The sequence below is a fragment of the Clytia hemisphaerica genome, unplaced genomic scaffold (assembly GCF_902728285.1).
Source record: "Clytia hemisphaerica strain Z4C2 unplaced genomic scaffold, Clytia hemisphaerica genome assembly, whole genome shotgun sequence".
NCBI classification, from domain to species: domain Eukaryota; kingdom Metazoa; phylum Cnidaria; class Hydrozoa; order Leptothecata; family Clytiidae; genus Clytia; species Clytia hemisphaerica.
Window position 1 is genome coordinate 624,088 of NW_027103674.1, and position 23,449 is coordinate 647,536.

The 23,449-nt window shown below is 36.2% G+C and overlaps 1 protein-coding gene across 1 annotated transcript; it reads left to right on the top strand.

Moving 5' to 3' along the window:
- Window positions 1-4,581: 4,581 nt before the first annotated feature.
- On the top strand, window positions 4,582-21,682 carry LOC136803414 (3-hydroxy-3-methylglutaryl-coenzyme A reductase-like). Its single transcript, XM_067060132.1, has 18 exons — window positions 4,582-4,761; window positions 5,035-5,155; window positions 6,235-6,322; window positions 6,648-6,732; window positions 6,896-7,001; window positions 7,371-7,477; window positions 8,117-8,230; window positions 8,366-8,469; window positions 8,718-8,742; window positions 15,942-16,097; window positions 16,571-16,683; window positions 17,415-17,496; window positions 18,122-18,280; window positions 18,886-19,043; window positions 19,790-19,895; window positions 20,437-20,543; window positions 20,828-20,891; window positions 21,253-21,682. Exons 1-15 carry the CDS (start codon window positions 4,618-4,620, stop codon window positions 19,812-19,814), a joined length of 1,587 nt encoding a protein of 528 aa, XP_066916233.1. The 5' UTR covers window positions 4,582-4,617; the 3' UTR covers window positions 19,815-19,895; window positions 20,437-20,543; window positions 20,828-20,891; window positions 21,253-21,682.
- Window positions 21,683-23,449: the final 1,767 nt, after the last annotated feature.

Consider the following 23,449-nt stretch of genomic DNA (forward strand, 5'->3'; position numbering starts at 1 on the left):
CCAAAATCGCGCCAAAAATGGCGGATGAAATCTAGTCTTCTGTGTGGCGGGGTGTGAGGAGTTTTGCTGGCGCGGTCTGAAAATCGGCCCGATGACTGTTAAACTTTGGCCTATCGCTAATGAGCTGGAAATGATAGCTAAAAAAAAATTTACCAATGAAAAGCTGAAACCCTTAGCTTTCCAACGATATATAGTAGTCCTGATAAAAATTTCAGGAAAGTGCCTAAAAATCAAAATTTCTTCTTTTTTCTCTATTTAAAGACGGCCCGTAGATTATCGAAAAGGCTACCACGTGACAAACTAAAGTACTATCTTTCCCGCGTTTTATAAAAAAAACTGCGATTCTATAACTAATCCAGCTCATTTAGCGATAGCCATTTGAAAAATGGTGGTCAAGGTAGACAGTGGTGCCACGAATTCCGAGTCGCCATTTTTTCACCTTGATGTCTAATAAATGGTATATCTTTTTATTGAAGGTAGGTAATGGGATGGGGTTTTTTTCTTTGTTTTCTCTGATAAATTCTGAGTATTTAAAAAAAAAGAATGAACAAGTTTGGAGTTGTTAAGGATAAGTTGGATGGATGGAATGTTCTAATTTTGATTTTCGACTTGTCCCACACAAAAAATCGCGACGAGTGCGCACCCTAACAAAGACTTTACGTTCTTATCGATTGGATTCGATTGTTATCGATTAATCACTGATTGCTTTCGATTGTTATCGATTAATATCGATTTCTTTATATTCGCTAAAAACGCAACCCTACCGTGGTTTTTCTAATTTAACGTGTGGCAATAAATAATTATTTTCAACGGTACGCGTGAAAAGCTAGAGAACAATTAATTACGATATTCAAGTGTTTTAAGTACGCGTTAAAGGCATGTGTAATATATATTACATATAGATCGTATAATGTATAAACTAAATACTTAAGTGCACTTTCGCTAATTCGCTAATTCTTTTATTTGAATCCTTCTTTAATTTGAATCAAATTTCAGTCGGAGAAGAGATATAAATACCGTAAAGAGATATCTTCGTAGAATGCTTTCGATAATTCGAATCTCTCCGTATTCGGACCAATCAGTCCGGACCGATGAGATTAGCACCCGTTTGAATAGACCTTTTTTTAAAGAGGCAGCCATGCTGAATAATTATTTACTCCAGCATAAAAATAATGATACAGCTATGCATAATTACTGTATCATGCATGTTTTAAAAATTATGCATGGCTGTATCATTGTTTTTATGCTGTACATAATTATTCAACATGGCTGCCTCTTTAAAAAAAGGTCTATGCAAATTGGCAAGAATCAACTTTTGTTATTTTGTTAGCTGCATAGATACTTTTTGATGGTTTAAATCGATTTAGATTTTAACGTTTTCACTACACTGTTTCTAATCCTGTAAATTTTGTTTAAAAGAAAACTTAAATGAACTCTAACCAAATAGTTGAAAATACTGAATATTCACTTTATTTTTCGAGTCCTCATTTTATCCCCTCTATTCTAATGTCCCACCACCCCGCTTCTTAATTTCGGAATTTATGTTTGTGACCCCTAAGGCCGATGGTTGTCGAATAATGCTGAGTGGGTGACCTTTATAATCCCCGTATTGTTTTTTTGAAAAAAAACTATGTCCAATCGGGAAAATCCCTCATTTTACTCTAGCCTTTATTTTAGCCTTAATTCACATTATCAGGGGCTTTCATCGAGTTTCAAGCCCGAAGGGCTAGAGGCGAATCTTTAACCCTTCTCAGGCAACATAAATTGAACCACTTATTATTTCCCATCCAAAACTCATCATTAAGAAGACGGATTATATCTAGTGGTTCCTTTGTTTTAGAGGACTACGCTTGTTGAAATCTAGCGATAGATTTTAGTTTTAATCCGGCGTTTGTATGAAAACCACGCGCGGGCGTTTTGGATGGGAAATAAGTGGTTTCATTTCCCATCCAAGATTCTCGACTCTCCCTTTGGGCTAGAACTCAATGAATACCCAGCCTTCTAATTTGTTGAAAAAATTGGTACCCCTTTTATACATTTGTATACCTCTTCGGGTAGCTTATTCTCACATTCCGGGATTCACTGAGGAAACAAGACGCTAATTATAACCTCGAATAAGGACAAAACGATGATTTTTGGCACTGCAAGCGATCATATAGTCTGTACACAAACCCGATTTCTATGGATAATTTCAAAATTCATTGTCGTACTACCTTAAGGGAAGAAATTTTCACGGAACAAATTTTCGCGGTTTTTCGGCAAATCCGCGAAATTAAATTCCGCGAAACACGACTATTTTCAGGATTTAAAAAAATCACCCGAAAATTGGTATTTTTAGGGCAAAATAGGCCATGAACAGAAAATTCTCTCAACCGCGAAATTAAATTCCCGCTAAACTTCAGAATTTTGAGCTGTGAACCGCAAAATTAAATTCCACGAAAATTTCTTCCCGCGAAAATTTCTTCTCTTAAAGTACGCTACGATATTATCGTGAGATACACTCTTGTACACAGAGTAGCGATCAGACATACAGAAAATTAGCGCAATCAATCGCAATCGATCTTAATCGATAACAATCGAATTCAATCGATGGATAATCAATAATAATCAAATTTAATCGATGAAAATCGATACCAATCGATAATAAAATTTTACGTTCCTATCGATTGGCCATCGATTAGTAATCGATCGATCATCGATTACGAACGACTTTTATCGATTGACATTGATTAAATCGACAATCGATGTTATCGATTGGGTACGCCTGGGTTTATCATCTGTAGTCAAAATTTCAAACTCATTATCAAAGCCAAGAAATTCAAAATTGTCAATTACCCTGACAAAAATCTTTCTAAACAAACGTTCTGAAATCATGGCGAAATGTCACCATATTCGTAAATTCGATCTTGAATTATTTGACAGTTAGTCACACTAGGCGGTCATCGAAAAAATGCTCTGTTCGCGTCGCAACGGGTGTTAAAAGTGCATGCGGGCGGACGGGCGGTCAAAAACATTCCCGGGTTTTTTTTAATCACACCAGTAACTCAGGGGCGGGTGGTAACGCGAGCAAAACAATTTTTCGATGGTCGTCAGAGCAATTGAGAAAAAAAGCTATACTTTAAAAGAACAAATTGCTTTTCCCAGATTTTTTTCTGCATCTCCGCACCGGAAAATCAGCGGAAAATTTGATGCGGGCGGGTGATGCGAATAGAACAATTTTTCGATGACCGCCCTAGGAAACCTAGCTTTCAGAAAAAACAACATCAGTCATCTACAGGATGTATTTGCACAACAAGGATGAGAGTTACCTGAATCAAGTTTGCAAGACAATTAATTAAAACTTGAAAGTTTGAAACAAAATAAAACGTGCAGCAGCCAAAATCAACCAACCAAAATTTGTCATTCAATTCCCAAGACAGCGCTTCTATTTTTAAGGCCTTGTTTATACGCTAAAGTAAAAATAATTCCGCACATGTAAATGGGTCATTGTTTGAGGTCTGGCAAAATTTCTGGGAAACAGCCTATCCGGTGGTGCGCGGATCTAGGTGGGTTCCGCCTCCCCCGTAGATCTTTTTCTTGGGAAGTTGATCTTCAAATTAGTTTTCAAGGTTGGCTTGGCTCGAATTTTTTTATCTATGGCTCAAATTTTAGGCAATTTCTCAAAGTTTTTGAAAATGTAAATTTCATTAAAAAGCGCCGGGTTATTTTTTCATGAATCCCTTTAAAAGTTTTGCGGCGCATTTTTTTGCTTGAGAGTCAAGTAAACAATATAGCGCTTTCGCAGCATTAATTTTTGATACACATTTTGGCGGGACGCTAGTGTGACTGTTTGACGGAAATATATTGACGTCATCATATAAAAAGAAGCTATTGAATTGTTTTTTCAAAATAGATAATGTAACGTCTATTTTTTATTTTTAGTTGCCTGAAGATTGTCACAAAGTGGCATGAAACTACCAGTAGCAGAATAAAAAAGTGCCTTTTCTTCCTGACAAACTCATTTGCAATAAAATGTCTAATAAAAAGCCCTTTTGTATGAAATTCCTTCTTTAGTTTTTCCTGATTTAAACCGGTCTTGGTAGGGTATTACAAGCAGTCTAGTAGCGATCATATTTTTGTTTTGAATCAGCCTTCAGACCTTCTAGAAAATCTGATTTCAAACAGTCCTGGCCACTTATAGACGCTAGTGGCCGCTTGTTAGCCGGTCTCGGCCGTTCTTAAGACCGGTTCTGGCCTCTAGTTAGTGTTCTTTAGCAAAGATTTCATAAAAAAATTATCAAAAAATATGTTGACTGCTCAATCGAGGCTGGTCTGGCCCGATTTTCAGGTAAAATCGCTTGGGGAGTCACATTTATAGAAGGATATTAATTTTTCCAATTTTAAGAGCTTAGACAGTGTGTGTTCTTGCAATTGTTTCACCTGATATGAATTTGGTAAAATTTTGGAGATTTGAGGTAATTTTGAACGGATGAGGAACCTAGGGTAAGGGATTGGGCTCATCTAAAAAGGCTGAGTGTAGCAAGCCCTTTGGAACTGTTCTAATTCCTGAATCCTCAAGAAGTTCTGGTTTATCACTTCACATTCATTTTTCATGATTTTTATGCAGGGTAAGCAAAAATGATGTCGCTTTTGGTACAACACCTAGTGAGATTTTCTCATCAAAAATATTTGGAAGTGTTGCTTATTTCAGTTTCAACTTTCCTGGCATTATTTACAAGAATCTGTGCTGTGGATGGCAAGTGGAATTTGCAATCAGAAAATGTAAGTTTGGTGAACAAACTCAGCAAAGTTAAAATTTATCCTTTACATCTTTGCGTTTTTTATTACAGTAAATCAAATTAACTACACTGTTCTGGTTATAAAATTTTATATATTTTGTTGTGTGAAAAAGTGACGATGTTTCAGTATTGAATGTAAGTTTCTTAAAATTATTGTAATATTTGTGAATGAAAAATAAAAAAGTTTTTCAGTGTGTCCATAGATATTAAAAATGATTACTGGAAATCTCTGTAAGTACTTTTGAATTCTTTTTAGAAATTGGTATGGCTTGTTGCTTATGATATAGTTGTTTTTAATGTATCAATAATGCATGCCTTCATTCAAGTATCATGTGTAGTACATAAAACATTGGCCAGTGGAAAACATATTATACTGTGTAAGTACAAAGCTGTTATTTTTCGTTCATAATTTCTCTTCAATTTTAGTCGTCATATTTTAATTTTTGGACCTACCTCCGGGTACCCTGGTGGAGGTTCTATAAATAACCCATGTCCGTTCGTTTGTCCGTTCGTTTGTCCGTCCGTCTGTCTGTTACCAGCTTTTCTCAGGATTGGCTCATTAGTTTTTTCTGATTTTTTGCACAATGATGCAAAATGGCAATGCCCAGAACGTGACGAAGCCCGATTTTTGAGAAAATATTTATTTGGGCAAATTTTCGGCCAAAAACTATCTAAAAATAGGGTTTTTTGGACTTTGTGCAAAATCCTGTTATTACTTTTTTCTGATTTTTTGTACAAAGATGGAGGGCAAGATTCTCTAAAGAATGGCTGAAGTGGTTTTTCCCGGAAAATTCTTATTCGCCTTAAAAAACGGATTTTCGTATTTTGGGGAAATTCCCTTTAACCAAATAAGAAAATATAGCTTTTCTCAAAGTTGACTCAATTTTTTTTTCTAATTTTTTGCACAATGATGCAAAATGGCAATGCCCAAAATGTGACAGAGCGAAATTTTTAAGGAAAATTTTTTTTTGGGCAAATTTGGGCCAAAAACTGCTTAAAAATAGGGTTTTTTGGGCCTGAATGGTATAAGGGATTTTCGTATTTGGGGAAATTCCTTTTTACCATTTTACATTATTCAACACACAAGCTTTATTTTTCCATTCTGAATTTTGTACAGTTATTGTCACTTTTTTCTTATTTTCATCTGATGTTAATCATTAGGTAGGTCCATTCAGCATGTTGCTTGTTTTAATTGTTGTTCTTATTAAGAATTATAGTGTTCTGAATTATCATCAGCAGTATAATATGCTAGAAGTTGAAGCATTAGTTGAAAATTGTAAGCAAAACAAAGACTAGTGCACACTTTGTTTGAATGGACTGTATACATAAAAATATAATAAAAATTCACTTATATAACAAACTTCTCGCTAACATTTTTATCAACAATGACAGCAATCAAAACATAATTATGTGCAGCATTTTAATGTTAGAATTGCGTATTTTTCTTCTCTTTCAGTAAACTTGCTCTTCTACTGTATTGCAAATTTAGTTTGCTTCTTTTGTATTGGGCTTGCTTTGTTTGAAGATAGCTCCTGTATGTTTAGGTAAGTAGGTCTAAGGTGCTCTAGTTTTTCAAAAATTTGAAACTCGCAATATATTCTCCAATCCTATCATAAGAACATTTTCATCTTACTTCAAGTGGATCATTGTTACTATTTCACCTCATATTTTATGTACTCTCAAAATATTATTTTCATTTAATCGCAAAAACCTTTTATAAAAACACAAAGCATGTATGTATCAGATTGTGGTATTTGGTTTCAGATTGTGCTAATAAAATAAGATAATGCTAATAAAAGTGGTGTCAATTATTCATGGCTGTATTGAATTTTGTGCTGCATAGTATTAATCAGGTTTTTTTAACTTTAGATTTGGATTATCTACAATGCTATTTGTATTTGATTGGGATCTGTGGGGAAAGTTCTCCCGTAATCTTCTTTTAGTTCTTTCCAAGGTATCTACAAATGAAATTATATTATCATTAAAATGCAGTTAATTTTATAATCAACACTGTTTTACTTGGCTTGAAGAAATATCTAGAAATATGGTAGATGGTAGGTTTACCACTTTTTTTTAGAAACTTAAACAAAAAGTCAGTTCTGAATTCCTTGTTTTAGGTTTCTACAAGTGAAGAGCTAATCAAGAAAGAATGTATTTTAGCAGAAGAAATTTTATTCAAATCTTTCACTAAAATGGTCATAATAACTGTCCCATACTGTTTAGGTAATATTTTTTACTGTTGATTATTTAATTGGTAATTATTTCGCAGGGACTTGATTCTCTTTCTTTTGACCTGGAAGTATGAACAAGGCATGATTCATTAGTTGAGAGACATGTCTCCAGACTGGAAGGTTAAGTCCTGCGATAATCAACCATCACCTGTCTTTAGATGTTTGATTGCATGATCTTGCAAAATCACCCCTCATTCAATCACTCTGCGCCTGACAGATTGTATGTGTTCAGAAGAACCAACCCTTATGATGATGAGCTTAGACCCTAAAAATGCATTGTTAACTAATAAACTATACAAAATGTTGTTCTCATATCAGTCCAATCAGAACTAATCTAAAAAAATTTCTTTTCTAATTATAGGAGTAGCAGAATTTTCAGTCTTGTGTCAAATCACATGCTTAGCAATATTGGTCAATAGCTTAACCTTCATCACTATGTTACCTGCAATTATCAATATGCAAATTCATGTAAGTAGCCTTTATACCGAATATATTTGTCATATATTTGAGTTTAAAGCCCAAAGGCTAGAGTATAATCTCTCCCAGGCAAGAAAAAGTGAAGCCACTTATTTCCCACCCAGAATGTGCCTAAAATGCACCGCAATCATGACTACATATTTATCTACAGCGGTTCCTTTGTTTTTGAGGACTGTATTTTTTAAACCAATCTGTTGTTTGTGTAAAAACCATGCGTGGGCGTTCTAGATAGGAAATAAGTGGCTTCATTTCCCATTTAGAGGTCCTTATTTAGAGTTTAGCCCTTCGGGCTTGGAAGTCAATGATATTTGTCCTTCTAGCCAGACAAAGTAACATTAATCTAGATTCGAAATTGAATTTTGTATTGCTTTCTTACTTCTATAAAAATGCTTTCTCTTGAGATGGACCACTCCCACTCCTCTCGCTGATACAAGTTTTATAGTTATATTCTCGATATTACCTTCAAACTAGTCTCTGATGCCATCCCACACCACCTAGAGCACGAGTCTAGGGAAATATAATTTTTCTCTGTCTTTAATGAAGTAGAAAAATTAATTAATTAATTTTAAAAGTAAACTCTTCTCCAATTTTAATTAATTTTGAGGATCAACCTCATTTTTATTTTTCCAGCTTTACGAGAAATATTCTTCAGTCAATGGAAGAGAAACCCAAATATATGCAGAAACATTTTTACGTGAAATTGATGAACTACAGTCTGCTAAAGGACAATTTTTAAGCCCACTGGTATGTTTCAGTTATATTAATATTATTATTTATTTTATCTTAAGGAAACAATTTGACATATATTATATAAGGGGTTGGAGAGTAGAAACTACAGTCAACAAAATATTGTATTACTTTATAACTCTTTTCTTTCAGTTTTTATCATCCATTAGCATCCATGTTTTCAATCTGGTGATGACTGTCGTTGACAGTGATATCCAAGAATTTGTCAAGAAAAATATCATTGCTGTTTTACCAGAGTATGGCTTTTCCTTTGTAGTTTTTAAACTCCGAGACCCTATACCAGCAATAACAGGAAAAAGGAAAAAATTCTTTAAAAACCATTCTTCTATTTTACACAATCTTTCCGTCCAGATTCTGTTTAGATTCTGTTTATTACCTGGTTGCAATATGATACATTACGTTTTAACAAAAACATGAAGCTTATGTCATTTCTAATCCCGGGTGTAATATGATTCATAATATCACTTATCTAATTTTATTTTAGCACTTCAAGTTTGATTCCAGAACAGGTAGGCAACATAATTAATTACAAAGAAAATCAGATTTTTTAAAAATCGAGACGAGACAGGACGCTTGGATTTTTAAAGCTTTTTAATTTCCCTGATGTATGACAGTATCTTATTGTCAATACTGTAAGCTGGTCTATACTAATAACGACAACCCCAATCTAATTTTTTGCACTTTATCATCGCCTGACTTTAAAAAAGTCATCAAAACTTTTAATAAAGTCATGATGAAATATTTAGCATACCAATAAAGATGTTTAAACGCCATTGAATTCAAGATGGCCTAATTGCTGTTAAATTTAAGATATTAGGGAGCCAAAAACATTGAGATTTGGATTCTTGAATTTAAAATTAATTTGAGAGTTTTTTGAAAAGGAAAAAAATCTATTTAACAATCATTGAGTTTTTCAAAAATATTTTCAGTGTCTTGTCCATTCGAGTTGTTCACTAATCGCTTCGTCTAACTCTTCTTCTTCGAAAACGTTTTCCTCGTCCTAGAGAAATAAGCAATGAGGGGAAGTCGTCAGACAGCTTGGTGAGTGGATTTCTAGTAAGGGGAGCTACAGTAGTTGCCATATTAAACACTTTGTCTTTATAAAATCTTGCTCCTTAGTTACAAAACAGGCGAACGTTTTCCTCAAAACTCAAGTGGTCAGAAGTTATGACCTAATTTAAGGAAAATGAGTTTCTCAGTATTTGTGTACACGTCAAATCAAATTGATGCATTAAAATTTGGCATAGTTAATGATAGTTTAAAGCCAAGTTACATTTGTGTTGTTACAATCAACTCCATGACAATCGCCACACGATGAAACACAAGGTAGGTTATACTTCTTACACGTGCAAATCTTCGTTCCACATGGGTTTTTGGTAGTTGTTTTGCACTTGCATCTGATTACCTTCAGGAGAAAATCCGGAGCAAAAGGTTGATCGGTCTTAACTGGAATAAGTACACCCGCCTTGTGTGTTTTCCATCCCCATTTACATACGTCGAAGACAAAGAAATCCTTTTCATCATCTTTAATGAGAGACCAGCACATTATTTGATAGTGTGCCCGCAATCCATGAAAGTAAGCGGCTCGTTCTGTTGGAGGCATGTTCGCCGGCTCAATCACTCCCTTGCACGCCATATCCACATATCTGTCATGTCTAAAAAGGACAGTAAGGATTTATTGAGGACGAGTCGTAAATTATAAGAAATGGAATAGAAAAATGAAGACTCATTTCAAAACAAACCTTATTTGAGATAATGTCGAATTCAGTTTGCCACCATATAGGATTTTGAAAGCTTTGCCGACTTCCTCTTGCGTGCTCCAAATATTACTCATTGTTCGCGATATCTCTCTTAGACGAGCCATTTTTCTCAACTTCGAAACCAACGATGATTTGCCTTTATTGAATATATTTGATGTTGTATCACATCCTGTCCACACTTGGAGGAACAGAAGGTGTTCTTTGATGTCAGCGATTACTGAAAATAAGAGTAGATTTTAAATTCTAGGTTTTCCTGGAGTCGATTTTTAATTGGTTTGATATATCTAAATTTGATATTACTTACATGGATTTGCTTGTTTAATGCTCCACGCTCTATTGTCTCGCTCTTGCACGAAGAATATGTCACCATGTTGTTCTGGTTTCCAATGGTGAAGAAGCATGACAATGATGTCAGTATCGTCTGCAATCACGTTTACGTTACCAGATTGCTTTGAAGCATGTTCCAAAGCTTTAGCAACGATAGAGCTATCAGCATCTCCGGTACAGTTGTGAACTTCTATGTTTCATTCCTTTAGAAGGCTAGTTACATATCTTATGAATTCAGCTTTGTTTTCGATGCAACTAAAGTAGCGTTCTTGTGTGTATGGTACAGGGTTTTCAGGAACGATTTGAACAAGTTTGCTTTGGGGTACAGCATTCCGCCGCAAATGCTCATGGCTTTTGGTGCTTTCGTTTTCGTAACCATCAAATACGACAATGGGATGTTTGTAATGATTTTTTACAAAGTTTACATACGATCTTCCAACATCTGAAAATTTGATTCCCTTTTTCCAACTCACGCGATGAAGAAGGGCACCACCATCGATAATTGAAGTTGCTTTCTTTTCGATCTTGTCCAATGATACTGAAGTACTGTCCGGTATAAGGGCTCTCCTGAGGGAAGGTTTATCTGGCTTTCTCATCATCCCTTCTTTGAATAACGACATAGGCTCGGTGGTTAGCTCATATTCAAAAAATGGCGCAATACTGTCTTCTCTCTCAGCTACAACAATCATTCTGGTGAACATCACAGTGGGGTCAATACCAGTAGTCTCATCTTTTGATTTGCTATCTTCTTCTATCAGTGATTGTAATGGCTTGATCATGCCCTTACGTTTGATAGAAGCTGTTGATATATTTGAGCCATCCAAGCCCTTCTGAATTTTGATACCGATTTCTTCAGCAATCTCGCAATTGACGCTATCTTTCTCAGCGATGGATACAAGCCCTGTTGAAAGTGACACCGGATTAGAACCTGGTACCATGAATGGATTTTTCGAGGAAAGCCAAGATACCAACTTCTCAATATCTGTGTGATCTCGATTCCTTCTTGTGACACCTAAAACATAGATGAAAACTATCAAATTAATTTTTCAATTTAGAAATTCAATTAAAAAGCACTTCCTCCACGAATTAAACCATTATATATTCTTCTTCTTTCTGTTCCATTTTCTCGTTATTGTTACTGTTACCGTTTTTTCACCCCCTTCCCCAAAGTTCTTGTTATTATTACCTGATTCAATATGTTGAGCACTTGATGTAGTTTGCGCTTTGCTAAGCTGCATCATAGCATCATGAATTGTTGCCATTTGATTAAGAGACAGCACCCATTGATGTCGTACACTTTCTGTCATCCCCCTCCCTCGTGTCAAACCACTACGTGATTTGATTGTGCGCATTAGAGTTTGCTCGATGGTGAGGTCTGTCCACAAGCCGGTGAAGTTTTTGTCAGTCTGGCGGTTCTTTGATGGATGAACTGTTTTTTGATGAAAAGTTAAGTGCGTTTTCTGCCCAAAACATTTAGCACATTCTTGACATTCAAATGCCTTAATACCTTGATGGACAGTTCTTTGATGGGAAGTTAAGTTCGTTTTCAGTCCAAAAGATTTACCACATTCCTGACATTTAAAGGCCGTTATACCATGATGGACAGTTCTTTGATGGGAAGTTAAGTTCGTTTTCTGTCCAAAAGTTTTACCACATTCTTGACATTCAAATGCCTTTATATCTTGATGGACTGTTCTTTGGTGTGTCACCAAACAACTCTTTGTAGCAAAAGATTTACCACATTCTCGACATTTAAAAAGCTTTATACCTTGATAAACAGTTCTTTGGTGAGAAGTTAATTTCTTTTTATCTGCGAAACATGCTGGTATAACCAAGGATGTGTCTCTGGAAGTTTTCTCATCTCCTGAACGTAAAGTCTGGCGCTCTTTGCATAATGGATGTGTCCAGTCGCAGCAAACAGATTCAGTATATTGGTGACGGCCAAAAGATGTAGTTGCCAATCAGAGGTTCGTTCGGCGAATATGAACATTTTGATAACATCCACATAATCCATGAAAGCGATCCAAAGCTTTGCTGTCCTTGATTCCTCTGTAAGCTTCGATTTTTCTTTTCTTATCATTTCAGTGAATTTGCGGTACTCTTCAGTGGACGTCAAACTTTCAAATTTGTCTTGAGAGTGTGTGCCATCCATAATGGTGTCGTGAAATTCTTGTAACGATTTCAGCTCAGGTAGCTCGGGATTTCTGTCGGAGACGTTTTCAATGATGAGTGTCATCAAGGCTGATTGGGTGGACATAAAAGCTCTCAAAGCCCTTGCGATTTCTTTTCCAGATATGAGTTGGGATACACTATTTTCGGCATACATCTCTTCCAATAGCAGTTCTAGACCTGAGCCTTTCATCATGGTCCCGATACTTCCCACAAAACTCATTAAAGTGTGGAAACCTCCAAGCCGACATACAATATCCAGTGATTCTTCCTTTATTATCCCCATGGCCTTTAACCAAAGCGGTTGATCGAAGGTAACACTTGGTGTTGTGATTCCAGCTTTCTTAGCTTCGTTGATGATAAACTGTAGCGTTGAGTAGATACATGTCGGACTTGATGGTGTCAGATCGATAATAGGTAGAAATGTAACGGTAGACTTGGATTTGGGATCGGGTGTAGTGCCAGTTGCTAATTGCATATAGCCGTTCCAATTAGGTCTTGTTTTTGAATGACTGAACCAACCACAATGCCATATGATGTCGTAATTGATTGAAGATGGAGTTGTAGATACAGATTGAAGTTCATTGTAAGGCTTCAATAATAGCTGATTCAGTCCGGTTTTCGGGTTATTGAAGTAATCAACAATTTCGACTCCTCTTTTCTCGGTTAACCTTTCGACTTTGAGGCGTTTTGTCAATCGTGGAACACGTCCGAAATATCCTTGAGGTGGTTTGTCACTGGTACAAATGATGCCCATACCGTGAAATGTACCTTTTCCTGATAGGGTGACAGTGTTATGGTCAGCATTATCTGCAATCCACTGAGCGAACAGTTGAGTCAGCGTTTCTGAGTTGATTAGAGACAACTGATCGGCATCTAGATTTGCGATGACTGATTGTTTGAATCTTGTAACTTCATCGGGTGTTATTGCTAATCCAAGTTTTGACAAATGATTAACAAGCCATTTCGAGCCAAATGTTTTGTCTAACTGAACACCAAGACCGAACAAGATAGGCGTAATGATAGTTCTTGGACGAGCTGCTTGGACGATGCACTGTGATAAACATTGCTGCTTAACTTTGGATCCGACAAGTTGGCCAATGAGTATTGAAAGCGACTCTGGAACCCACTTTCCACCTTTGATCTCGTCGATGATGTCCTCTGCATTAGGATAGTGCTCCTTGGACATCTAGATCTCGAATATCAGCTTTTATGATTTGCGCAGCTGCTCTTAAGACGCCTTCCTTTGTCATTAATGATTTAAGTCTTCGGAGGTGAAAATCAGCAAGGTTTCTGAACATTACTAAGTCACTTTGGCGACCTTTTCCTTTAACAAAGTAGAGGTGCCCTTCGTATTTGGCACTTAGTTTATCACGAAATCTACGAAGAGTGTATCCGTTCTCGTTGAATTCAAGGAGCTTTTCGTGAAGTTCTTGTATTGTGTAGCTTTCACAATCCATCATGTTTTCGAAGTGATGACAAAACATCTCGAACGCTTCAGACATTTCTATATTTTCAGGTCTGCCTTTTTTAAGCTTCGGGGCTTCGTGTAAGCAGAAATCCATCATACAATAGCAGTGGTATCTTGCCTCTTCTGCTGGCAAATCTATGCATGTTTGCAATCTTCCATTAACTTCTTCTCCCCAGTCGTCCTTCCGGTTTAATGCAGCCTCCAAAACAATTTTGCGCTTCTCGATTATCTCGACTTCCTTGTAATCATCATTTTTACTATCACATGGTTTGGCACATAAAAAGCAATCTTTCTTCCAATTGAAAACTCTATCCAACGAAGATCGTAGTCGTTTTGGAGGAAGGGTTTTGATTGGAATCGTTCTTTTGTCAGTTAGGCGTTTACGACACTTTTCATGCACGAAAATTTTGGACTCTTTAGCTGACAGATTTTTGATCTCTTGTAACAGCCCACTCTCTCCTTTCTTGCCGCATGCATATTGCATAGTCCGTAGTCCTTTCTCACCAACTGGATTGGTAGGGTCATCGCCTTTTGTGCCACAAATAACGCAGTTTTCTGGATCCATTGTTCTAAAAGGATTATAATTATGATTTATTAGAATTTTTAAATTTTAGCGTCCGGCGACGCATTTTTACGAAAAAATGCTGTTCTAGAAATTTTTCATGAACAGCAGGTCAAAACTTTTGAGATAGTGGGGTGGGACAGGGTTATAAGGCAATGAGACACGGGTACATACAACTAAGATCAGTAGATGAATTCTTGAGACAATGAGGCAGGGGTAATTTCTAAGACAGTAAGGCAAGGTACAAACAAAAGAACAGAATTTTGACAGCTATATTTATGTACTGGCGGTCTTGTCATGGATTTTCAAGCAAATGTGCAAATCGAACGATTATAAAACTAACCTTTAGTATGAAATCTGAGTACTCCTGCGTTCGTACAAGTTTCTTGGTTCATACCAGTAAAGTTACCAATCAATATTACTAAGTTTTATTATTGTTTACCACTAGAACATAAGCAAGAAAATTCATAAACATTTTAAATCAAAAAAATGCAAGTGACATAGAAACTCACACCGACCCGTATTTTAGATAAGAATGCAAGTCTCAAATATTATAGTACGTTCACTCTACTTTGGATAATCGTTAACGACTTTCAAGTAGAATTTGTTTTTCAAAGTAGTGTTTGTTAAAAAGACATTATCCAAAGTAGAGTGAACGCACTATACACGCAAATGCAATGATATTTTACGATCAATTAATTAACAATAATCAATGAAGTACATGCTGATCCCTTGGGGAATCCATTAAAAAGTTCAAACATTTTACTCGGGAAGCTAGAATACTTTATTAAGAGTTTGAATGACTCTTTTAAAGTAAGGCGATGATAAAGTGCAAAAAAATAGTCAAAAATAGGCAAAAATTGCTAATTTGAGCTATTTTGACCCAACCAAACCCCCTGAAAAATAAAATTTTGTCATTTTTTACATTTTCATCTTAATTACCATCATAAAACACAAAAGTCTAAAAGTCTGAAAATGACGATATTTTGAATTTCCTGTTATGACGTCATCACTAAAATGGCCTAAAAAAGGGTGTTCCACCAATGGGAATTTAGGGGAATTTTTTTTGTGGTTTAAGGATACTATAATGAAGGTATGTGCAAAATTTCAGCCGGATCAAATTTTTTTCCTACAAATAATGTCAGGCGACCACACTAAAAGAAGGTTGACGGAATTAAATGGGGTGTAACGATATTTTTTGAAAATCCACCATATACTGGGACATATCTTCAGAAACAAATATTCAGATGGGTATTTGATTCGCTTCACTTGAAGCAAAGCTGTCTATGAAAATCGTGGGAGCGAGAACAAGGTTCAAATTTCCACAAACAAGAAATTCAGTTACTAAAGCTGATTTAGACCATTACCCGGCAAACACATGACATAAATTTGAACAAAATACTTTTTACCATTTTTCAGGTGTACATGAGTGTGGTGATTTTCATGCTTGCATACAAATACTTATTACACGAAATGAAAAAGTCCATTCAGCACAAACCAAAATTCAACAACATGGCAAACTGCAATGTGCAAGTTCCACCCCCTACAACTCAACACCGAATCAAAGAGACAGAGGTTTGAAATTTATTCAAATAATTAATCTAAAAATCTTTAAACATGCTACTTTTGTTTTATTGATTTTGGTGTCTTCAGCCGCGGAACTTTGCCAAAGTTGCTAACAATCATAGGAATACTAACAATTTCTACTAACAATAAGAGCTTTCCCTAGGATTGTCTCCTTGCTTATTTTGCTTCGGTTTGAAAATGCAAGTGGATGATTAAAAAAATATCGAAAATCAAGGCCTCGTTGAGAATAGTGCTAATTTGAAAAGACAATAATTATAATTGAGGGTCCGGTTCGGGGGTCTTCATAAAATCTGAGTGCAAATAGATAGAGTCGATATTTTACGTGGATAGCCCAGACAGTCTTTCAATTGTTTTCACGTGGTCTACGGACAGCTGAACGGATCATTGGAAATAGGATTCGAACCTTTAGTTTGTACCACTGACGCCGTTGATCACTTAAAATATGAATGATTTTTTTCTAAGATTTAGTAAATCTGTCAAACGAAGAAATCTTACAGCTTTGTAAAGAGAAGAAACTTGCTTTGCATAGCTTGGAAGCCACGCTCAACGATCACAAGAGAGCTGTCGAAATAAGGTGCGTATATATTCAGGGATTTTTCTAAGCACTTTGAGCTGGGGTTTTTTTTGTAAACTTAGATTGAGTTTGTAATATGCCTGAAAGGGAATTTTCGGAACAAAGTTGTACCATAATGTCGACATCCCCCTTCTAATTTCGACACCCTTCTTTAGAGATATGAATGATTGGAAGGTCGGAATTGCTGGTGGAAACTATTTTTCTTTGCTTATCGATGAGAGGGTGGCCGGTATACGGACATAAAAAGTGCTTAGAAAAATCCCTGATATTTGGTTGTCAGTTTCTCATTGAAGATTTTCAAAAGACTCGATAAATTGCACAATGTAACGAAGTTATCTGACTTTTCAGATTTACGTAGCCGATTTGTCCATTCTGTCTGTGTATTTTGGAAGCAATTAAAGTCCATTAGAATTAGTCTGCATCCTCTTTTGCTACCGTGTGGAAACCATGTAGCGCACTTAATTAATCTAATCCCCTTGATTTTGGCTTCAAGAAGTTTGCAGTGGGAGGTCTGGTAACCCAGCCCTCGTTTTTGGGGAATGGCGGGTCCAACCGAAATATTTTTAGCTTTACGCGCAGGGGTAGTTGAACCCGACTTGGGATGTGGCAAAGGACGACTATCATAACTCTCCGATGGGAAATTGGCCTGCTCCTTTAGAGCTATAGCGTGGGCGACCACCGATCCACCATTGGAATATCAGATAGATTGATTTTTCACTTTGACTTTTCAGACGATCATTTGTGACAGCTGAGATTGGAAAAGAAGCGGACGCACTGGATGATCTACCGTACGAAAATTACAATTATGAAAAGGTCAGGATTACTAAGCTGCTAATTTACAGAACTTACTCTACTTGCACTATTTTAGCTTTTCTCGAGAATGTTAACATCGCTCTCTAGCCCTCATTCCCAAAAAATGCAGTATAAATCGACATCGAGCGCTTCCATAAAGCGAACCTGTTTTTCCCTTCCCCCTTTCAGACATTTTTGTCTCTATTATTTGAACGGAGATTATTGATGTTCAAGTTGTGAATGTTCAACACTCCGATGTCTCCAACTGACTTTAACCTTTATTTTGTCTCTGGTTCTTTTAGCCCCATCGCGTACGACCTTAAAAACTCCTGATCTTGAATACAAGTTTTTTTTATTTTTGAAGCCTTGGGATGTATTTTACTTTTTTAGTTTTACGCCTAAAAGTAAAAATGTTCTTAACATATTCTTATTTTCATCATTTTGTGAATGTGTTTGTGCAATTTTCTTATAAGAAATCGGGTGTTTTGGAGTTTGCAAAGCCTTAAAATGCTCTTAACTTGTTCTTAATATTGTAGCCATCGAAGCCTTTTGTTCTTATATAGTTTGTTCTTATAAAAAACGTTTTTTTTATAGTTTTATAGTTTGTTCTTATAATTAAAACGTGTATTGTCAAATCATTTTTCAGGTTTATGGTGTCTGTTGTGAAAATGTCATTGGTTACTGCACTATTCCTTTGGGCGTCGCGGGGCCTCTGTTGCTAGACAACAACAAATTCTATGTTCCCATGGCAACAACTGAAGGTTGTTTGGTTGCGAGTACTAACCGTGGTTGTTCAGCATTGAGGGTACGTTTCTTCGAATTTTATGCTTTCCATCCAAAATGATCATCTTTGACCTCTGGTGGTAATGATTCATAATCGTGTGGATAATTGTTTTTTTATAACCACTCTATTTTCATTGTTTTCGATAGTAGAAATCAAAAAAATTGCACTTGAAAGTAGAGTGCCATAGGAAGCAATTTAATATTGGGGGGGGGCATAAGTTCAGTGACACCGCGAGGGCCAACTATGGTTTTGCCCGAGGGGGGAAATCTTGAAATCTAGAGCTCTAAAAACTAAAATAATTCGAATAAAGGCAAAATTTAAAGGTAAAATATTCCATTTTATGAAAAAAAATCGCTTTCAAAACAATTATTGGGGGGGGGGCTAGCGAGGTAGCTAAGGCACTGATGAGTAGTAAACGATTATTTTTTAAAGTGAAAATGATTGGACCATACTTTACAATTGATTTATTCCGTTACAAATTCCTCTAGAAATTAACCATGGGAAGATTTTCCTCACTTTCCTCAGGCTAGATAGAACCGGATCGATATAATTCTTTAAGATTTTACCAATCATTAATGGCAATGTACATTGCTCTTCTCATTTTCTTCTCCCGGGGCATCTTCCAGGCGTCTGGTGGTGTATTCAGTTACTTGATCGGTGACGGAATGACTCGTGGTCCAGTCGTACGTATGGCGTCGGCTCGTGAAGCGTGTCTGGTACGTGAGTGGATTGAAGAACAAGATAATTTCGTCATTCTTTCAGAAGCATTCAATCAAAGTAGCAGGTTAGATTTTAAGGATCTATTTTGTTTTGATTTCGACACACTGGTCACATAGAATGCCACCCCCACCCCCCACCTGAGCTTAGAGGGGGGAGCTAAACCATTTTTGCTTATGATGAATTTTTCAAAAATACTGGGGGCTAGCTTGCTAGGGGGCCGAGTGTTGTGTAATAGAACTGGGGGCAGAGCTGATAGGTTGAAGATATTTTAAATTACGTTAAAAATCTATGCTTTGGGGAAGGTTTTATCCCTCTTCAAAAAAATGTTTAACTGCGGCACAATAAATTTATCGAGAACTTGCATGCAAAATTTCTTTGATATTTTGCTTTGTGAAGGTGGGGGCTATATGTTTCTAGAATTTAGCCGGGGGCTTTATGTTTCTAGAATTTAGCCGGGGGCTATTTTCCTTAGCCCCCCCCCCCTGAAAAATGCTGGGGCTGGACTCCTCTGCACACTATGGACCATTCTTACCATCAAGAATGTCGAAAACCAAATAGTTTAAGTACAAGCGGGTTGGACATTCAAGTCCTTATTAAAAGATATTTATAACAGTGAAGTTCAAAAAGAGGCTTTTCCTTCACAAAAATTGAGCAAAATCAAGTAAAATGCTAAGAATTTGAAACTGTGTTAGTAATTTTTTCAAAATTTCGTTTGAGACGAAAGACTTTGCTTTTACCACTAATAAAAAGACCGTCATTTTCGAAAGTCTTCTCTGTAAAACATTTTGTCGCCCTTTTTTATCACCATAGGTTCACTGAACTTCAAGAGATCTAGTGTGCGATGGCTGGCAAACTATTATTTCTTCGTTTCAAAGCTTCCACTGGTGACGCTATGGGAATGAATATGGTCTCAAAGGTAAGATGATATTTTTGCTCGTTATGTTCTTTTTTTAATTACCTTCTAAATTAGATCCCCTTAAAGCCAGATTGACATTATGTTTTCCGAGGTCTGAATCGCTGGTTCAAAAACGCTGAGCTTGCATAAAGATCGCAGTTATTCAACCAATCGTCAAAACAAAAGATAGCGCGTGACGTAACTTAATTGTTCGATTCAACACTGCAATGTCTTCACTTTAATAAACATTTTAATGACCAGAGAGTTTACAATGTTTTGACTGCAAAGTGCCGAATAAGAATTAGAATGAATCTTCTGCGTTTTTAATGGAGCTGTGGAATGTTTTGGCAGAATAAGCAAACAGACTCATGAATAGATATACTGGCTTTAAAATTTTTTAAGAAAAGTTCTACTTCCCAAAAATTTTACTCTTTGAACTACCAAATTAATCAACTCTGATTAATTTGATATTGCCATAAAAGGCAATTACCCTTATTTTGTGATCAATATTGTTTAGCTTATGACACGAAAAAGATTTTTATACACGTCTTCTTTATTGTAGGGTACTGAACACGCGCTGAAATATTTGAAGATTCAATTCCCAAGTATGGAAGTGGTCAGTCTCAGTGGCAATTATTGTACCGACAAAAAACCGAGTGCTATCAACTGGTAAATTATTTTTCTCATTATCCTCTCAGTCTATAAGATCCCCCCTTCTTTTGGCTATTTGTAAACATAACAGGCTCAAAGGTTATACCACGCCAAATACAAAATGTTATTCGACGCCTCTCTGTATATTTGATGTGCCATCCAGTCTATAAAAAAGTTGTATGTAAGTGGATTCCGGGCTAACCTTCGGGTAGGCAGTTAAGAAAAGGAAGGTATCGGGTTGCCCTCGACACCGAATTCACATACGTCTATAAAAGTTATATTCTTCTTCTTTTATGTTTTAGGATTGATGGTCGTGGTAAAGGTGTCATTTGTGAAGCTACCATCCCTGGTGAAATCGTCCGAAAGGTAGGTATTATGTAAGCAATTTCACTGATCAATATTATCGTCTTTGTTAGTCTATGTGTATACGTAACTCAAACATGCATGGGGAACACAAATTTGTTCGAGCTAAGGAAATTTCGAGTTGCGGTGTAAGGTTTATAAAGCAGAAGGGACATACAACTTTTGGTAAGTACTTCATGTCTTCTTGCATGAAAAATGTCTAATGAATGAATGCAATTTCAGAAGGATGGAAAAAAATATTTCCACCCTATATAAACAGTTTTCTCATGTTAACATTTTGATTTTAGTTGTACCATATAGAATAACAGATTGTTTCGTGCCGTTTCGGAATAGAATAACAGATTGTATGTTTATTCTTTTTCAGTTGTTGGGTTTGGACGAGATCCGTGGAATGCCCGGGAAAATTATTAGCCGGTGAACTATCTCTTCTCTCAGCACTAGCGTCGAATCACTTGTTGAAAAGTCACATGAAATTAAACAGACAATCCACTCCATCATCGACTGGTGATAAACCTACGACCACATGTCCTGTCCTGTGATTGATGGAAAGTAGTTTTAGGATTACAGTTTAGACTCTTTTTAATTGGAACCTATCTCATTAATGTGAGATGTGAGATAATTGATGTGAGATATGTGCGATATTTGATGTCATTGTTTCGGCGCGCTCGATAATACAGGGTGTCCGGAAAAAAGTATCGAGTCGTACCACTTCTATAGAAAGTTCTTGTGTGTGTTTCACTAGATTTTCAATGTTTATCAAAGCTTTTATCATGACACAGAGAGTCATATTAATTGTCCAGAGACCTTTTTTATGAATAACTTTTACAAAAAACAATTCTCAATAACTTTAACGTCATGAAATGTAATTCTTCTTAATCATAATACAGTAGTTCCATTTATATTACCGAGTTTATGTAATTGCACTTTTGAGGACGGTAGAGTGACTGAAGCGATTTGGAAAAACCCGCAATTCCGCCCCGCAAAATCGAGGGCAGTAAAAGTGCTGATTTACCGTCGTCCTCAGCGGGTCAGGATCTACTCAAATTAGAACCTTACCGTCTCCGTCGCTGAAAAACACACATACATAAACTCGCTATTATACTGAGACGGAACGACGGAAAAGTCGTCTGAGACAAAAAGTTTGTAAAATTTGATCTGTGGAGGAGATCCTATATATTGAAACATGAATGGAAAGTATACTCCTCCATAATGCTCGTCTCAGACAAATTAATCGTCTCAGTATAAATAGAACTATAACGACTGTTGTAAAAACAATTATTGTGTTGGTATATATTTTCTTACATTTTGTTAAACACACGCAACAACCTTCTACTCAGAATCATGTTCGAACTCGATACTTTTTTTCCGGACACCCTGTACAGTACTTATTTCTGACGTTATTCAGCCAAATGAGCTTCAACTAAATCTTCTGTTGTAAAAAATTGAGAGATGTACTATTCCAGAAATGATCTACACAAGAGAGGTTTCAAAGAGCAAATATTTCTAGATAGAGAGTTCCTACAATTATCAAAAAATTATGAAATTTATGAATGAGTGTATATTTTTTTTTTGGATTTACATACAATTTTATTTTTTATTTGGAAAATTTTTGAAAATATCATTTTTTTATTTATCTAAGCCATCATGTATGTTGGAAAGACTGGACTGGATGTGTCGCTAAACATCTTTGTGCTCGACTCAATGGCAATAGAAAAGTAATTGTCATGATTATGCTTGTGAGCTTGACCCTTGGAAAGACAAAATTGCTAAAAAAGTGACCCTTAGAGAGACATTTTCACAAAAATTTCGTCGATTATCAAAAGAATTCCCCAAAACATTCGGTTGAACTCATGTAATTCGAACTCCTATAATTCGAACAGATTCTGTGGTCCCCTCAGAATTTACCTCGAAACCCTTACAAGAAAACTCCTATAATTCGAACCCATGTAATTCGAAAAATCACGTAAATCGAACAGATTTTCCGGTCCCATCTAGAAATTTTGATCGTGTAATTCGAATTTTCGAATTTTCGATTTTTTTGAGTTTTTGAAGCTGACAAACTCGACATTTTGTCAATCCAACGTTTTGACGTTCGAATAATTGTTTGCCAATAGAATGTTTTCTTTTTTTATATTCGATTGGAGCTCGTCCACTGCTTTTGCCTTCTATTCTTCCATTTCTTATCAAGACAAGATGGGAAAAAGAAAACATAACGAGAAGTCACTTTAAAAAGGAAATATGAAGCTCTCCGTGATTTGGAGGATAGTATGTCCAATAAAGACGCAAAAGTAAAATTGGGAAAGACTTTTTTCATCGAATTAGGTCAAAAATACGAAAACTCATCTAGTTCGAAACTCGTGTAATTCGAACAAAATTCTCGGTCCCTTGAGAATTCGAATTACATAAGTTCAACTGCGCTGATTTTTGCAACCCTTAAGTTAAAGAGACTTTGAAAGGTTTAAAACCCGACCCTTACCGTCCGGACATACCCAGCATTCATTTTTTGCCTAAGACCATCTCCCCCCCCCTCTTCCGGGGTTAGCTTTTTGAACATTGTCTTC